Raw genomic sequence first — 4,499 nt, forward strand, 5'->3', positions numbered from 1 at the left:
TGAGGAAGCTTATGCTTCAAGTTGGTGTGCGCGCTTCCAAGTTCTTCAAGTTAACCGTTCATCAACATTGGGGGTGGCCACTGCATATATACTCTTTAAGCACCAATTAATTCTTTGTGTAGTCAAGCAGATAGATGTGCTTCATGGTACTATACTAACACGGTTTTAGATGTTGATTGGGGCACATAACAAAAGTCTCAAAATTGAGAGTTATCGTGCTTGAATCAAGTGAATAGGTGCACTCGTGAGTTCCTCAAGTTGTTGTCTATAAGCATATCATTGTTACAATAGAGCATTCAAAGACACCGGGTCAAGTTCTTGTTTCTTAAAGTTTATGTTGTGTCTTGAATGCTTCAAGAGTTGTTGTCTTCAACGATGTCGTCACTTTAACTAGTGAAAATCATGTATACTAGTCTGAGATCTTGAGGAAAGCAGATGGATGCAGACATAATATTCACGACATTGTTATAGTGATAACCTTGGTGGTAGATAGACCTGAGGAGGCATCAGTCTGAATCTAGCGTTGAAGCAAGTTATTGAGCTATTTGTGTTATACAAGTAGTGTCGCTTCCCGGTTGGCTAAATAAGGGTTTATCCCTTAAGGCGCCTATGATTGGTCATTCGATGGTTGAGTCCTTTGCCCATGGTGTTTCTAGAGGGTACGCCGAATCCAGCTGGAGGTTTTGAATGGAACATCCAATCATGTTGGGACTGAATGCCTACAAATACAAGATAGAAAAGTTAGTTTGAAAATATGTGTTTTTGTCGACCACTCAAGTCCATTGGACTTTGATTCCAAACAACTTAGTGATGAAACTGCTTGTTTACAATTTTATTCGGGAGCAAAGCGATATCAAAAGAAAACTAGCAGAGAGCGCAAACACGATGCAAAGTTAGTAAAGAGGGCTAAAGGCGTTCTCGGTTAGTTGTGAAATAACTAGTAGCATTAACTAAAATTGCTTAGGGTTGTATTCTTTGTTTTCCGTGGGTTGTGTATTGTTGGCGCCTCCACATAAAACCGTGTCTGAAATCTCGATCACACACCTCGTTTGCACAACCACCGCTATTCCTATATCGGCAAATGCTATGCAGGCACCGGTAGTTCTAATTAAGTGTGCTTTTCTGTTGTCATACTTGGTGGTTTTTGTTTCCAATGATTGAATCTACAACAAATTACTTCTCGCAAAAAAAAAAAGAATCTACAACAAATTACAAAATCAAATCGTTCTTGATAGATTTTTGTGTGTTTACATGAAAGGTTTGGGACCACGTGCTGATTTTGCAGAAACTATCTTGAAAAAAAATATGTAAAGTTACGTTGCGGCTAATTCTCGACATTGGACGTGTCTATCCGACGGTGCAGTATTAGTATTTTCTGCGAATTGACGCCGGGCCGCGCGTCGTTTTCAAACAAACGAACGAACAACCGCCAACGAAATTCACGAGCAGAGCAGTAGTAGTATACTGCCGGCCTCCGGTCGTGGCGCAACCGATTCCCCGGCCTCCTCCCACGCGAACACGTACAGAAGAAGGAAAAAAAAAAAACAACTGGCCGAGAAGCAAGCCGCCGTCGCCGCACGAAGAAAAGCAATAGAAAATCCCACCAGCTCCACCGAGCCGCGACGAAACCGGCGTCCGTCGTCCGGCTGCGTGGCTGGCAGGAGTGATGGATGAGGCAAGGCAGGCTTGGCGCCGCGCTCGGGGCCCACCCCGATGCCCGCGGGCTCGGGCCGAAACTGCCGCCGCGCGAATCACTGCACACCCTTGCGCCGGTGGGTCCCGCTCACCCCGCTGTCTGCCGCGACCACGCACGCCAGGTCTCCTCCCCGCATCCCGTGCGCACGCAACCTCGCTGAGATGTAGGTGCAAAGCCCGCCACAGGAGAGGGCCACAGGGTTGCGAGGCGCAGCGAGGATCCCGGGCCGGCAGGGAGTGGCCGGCAGCGGCGGCACACGTGGCCCGTGCGGGGTGGGGCGCGTCGTCGCCCACACGCTCACGTTACTCCCGAGGTCACGAGCGCAAAAAAGGGCGACCAACCACCGCCCCGCGCCACGCCACGCCACGCCCCGCCCCCCGCGCGCGCGCACGGTCACCATCGCCGCCGTACCACCACGGCCCACACCCACACCGACGGAGGAAAGATCCATCCGCCACCCCGCCGGGCCCGCCACCACCGCGCTGCTGGCGGCCGCCGCGGCGCCCGCTTTCTTTTCAATTTTCTAACCACGCTCTCAAGCTCCTTCGTTATCCACATGCCTCACCACGCTCCGTAGGAAACAGACAGCCTGGCCCGCCCGGCCGCGATTATTATTTTTCTCCCGCCGCCCGCTCTGACGCCGGACAGTTCGATACCGCCGCTCGCCCGCCCGCGTTCGGAGACCTGGCCCGCCCGTCCACACTATACTATTTCTCCGTCGGCACACAGAGGACGGCAGCCTAGCCTAGCTAGCTAGAGCGATTCATCTTGTTACGCGTGTGTTTTCTTTCGACAGCAATATATGCTGCCCACTTGTGCCGCCAACAGCTCCAAAGGTAGGGGACAGCGACAATTCCCCCCCGGAGGAACGGCATCTCGTCGTTAATGGCGATTGATCGGGAGCGCAATACCGACGGATCCGTCACTGACAGTCGCAGTAAATTCGACACGTAGGGAATCCATGCAGGACGAGGTGACCTTCATTTCTTCTTCTTCAACCGCCCAATTATGACCATGTTGCATGGGTCGGAAGCAAGATCCCAGCTGAGGCGACGCCACCCAAAACGCACTCACTTCCGTTTCCGTTTCCATTTCAACAGCACAAGACATCTCAGATCAGATGGAGCACAGTACTAGTAGTAGATGCAGAAATAAGAAAACATTCAATAAGTATATTATTACCAAATAAATAGTACGAGTGTTTTCTCCAGGCTGTCAAAGTAGTAATAGCTCAATATAATTCGGTCCATAACAACGCCGGCAGGACTTGCCTTGCCTTGGGCGGCAGTACATCTCGGGTCTTCTTCCATCTCAAGCTAACCACTGTACTCTTCTCCTCCGCCGGCGAAAAAAAGGAAACCGTATTTACAGATCTACCCTCGCCTCCGTTACGCGAGAGGGCCGGACGCCTAAACATACAAGAAAAAAAAAAGAACCGACGAACGAAACTACTAGCGAGTCATGATCATATCAGCTAAAAAACTCCGGCGCCCAAACGATCAGAGCAGCTCCGCCGGCGGCGGGCCGTTCAGGTCCAGGTCAAAATCGACGGGCGCCCTCTGCGCCGACGCGGCGGCGGGCGGCGGCGCCGGCGCCAGATCCACGACCGACGAGGAGTCGGAGTCGCTCTGGGACACGGCCGCCACCGTCACCTGCGGCGGCATGCTGCTGCCGTACACGTGGCACCCGGCGGCGGCCGCCGCCGCGGCCTGGCCGAAGAAGTAGAACGGGTGGGACACGGGGTAGCCGCTGAACGGGAACCTTACGCCGGCGCCTGCACCGCCCGCGGCGTTGGCGGCGCGGTGGAAGAGGTCGAGCTCCAGGGAGGCCGGAGGGAGCGGCATGGCCTGCATGGGCGCCTGGACGTCGCCGCCGAACGACTCCACGGTGCTGCTGTTGCTGCTACGGCTTCCGTCTCCGCCGGCGACACCGACGGGCACGGCCGTGGCGAGCGCGGACGGGAACAGCGGGAAGTTGGTCTTGGCCTTGGAGCCGCGGTACTCGCGCGCGGCGGCGTCGTAGGCGCGCGCCGCCTCCTCGGCCGTGTCGTACGTGCCCAGCCACACGCGGCTCTTCTTCGCCGGATCGCGGATCTCCGCGGCGTACCGGCCCCACGGACGCTTCCGCACGCCCCTGAAGTGCGTCCCGACACCTCCACCTCCTCCGCCGCCCACGCCGAGCGCAAGACCGGTCGCCGCCGCAGCGGACGGTGCCGCCGCCGCCGCCGCCTTCTCCGACGTCCTCGGCGCCATGGCTTCCTTTCCCTTCTTTTCGTCTCTTGTTGGATGGTGTGCGCAGCGCGTATGGATGCGTGTAGGATCGGGTGGGGAGGAGGGGGACTTATTATAGGGGGGAAGCGGCTGGTTAAAAAGGAAGGAGGAGGAGGAGCAGCAAAGCAAATGGGCAGCGAGTGGTGGAGCGGCAACAAGGAATAAGGGCATCTCCAACCGCGCGACCCAAACGGACGTATTCGGACGTCCGATTTTGGCTGTTTGGGTCGGCTTCCGGAGACGCGGACACACCAGGACGTCCGTGGCTGTTTTTGTTTCCCAACGCGCAGAGATACCCAATACTATTCATCTTCTCCAACTACTAGTACTACAGACCCAGCCAGCTCCGGCTCCGCCCCGGCGGCCTCCGCCCCCGCCCCGGCGGCCTCCGTCGACGCCCCGACGACCTCCGCGCGAACAGGCCATTTCTCCTAGTACTAGTTCATCACAAAGTGAATGGCACCTCGCTGTGCTGCCGCCGGCGCGCGCGCGGACACGGTGGAGAATCAATGAGACTGCAGCATACACATTTC

The 4,499-nt window shown here is 55.7% G+C and overlaps 1 protein-coding gene across 1 annotated transcript; it reads right to left on the reverse strand.

Moving 5' to 3' along the window:
• Nucleotides 1-2,909: 2,909 nt before the first annotated feature.
• Nucleotides 2,910-4,092, reverse strand: LOC124650043 (ethylene-responsive transcription factor 8-like). The gene has a single exon (XM_047189611.1). The coding sequence runs from the start codon at nt 3,946-3,948 to the stop codon at nt 3,196-3,198; it is 753 nt and encodes a 250-aa protein (XP_047045567.1). The 5' UTR covers nt 3,949-4,092; the 3' UTR covers nt 2,910-3,195.
• Between the last annotated feature and the right edge of the window lie 407 nt (nt 4,093-4,499).

The sequence above is a fragment of the Lolium rigidum genome, chromosome 4 (genome assembly GCF_022539505.1).
Source record: "Lolium rigidum isolate FL_2022 chromosome 4, APGP_CSIRO_Lrig_0.1, whole genome shotgun sequence".
In the NCBI taxonomy this organism is placed as follows: Eukaryota; Viridiplantae; Streptophyta; class Magnoliopsida; order Poales; family Poaceae; genus Lolium; species Lolium rigidum.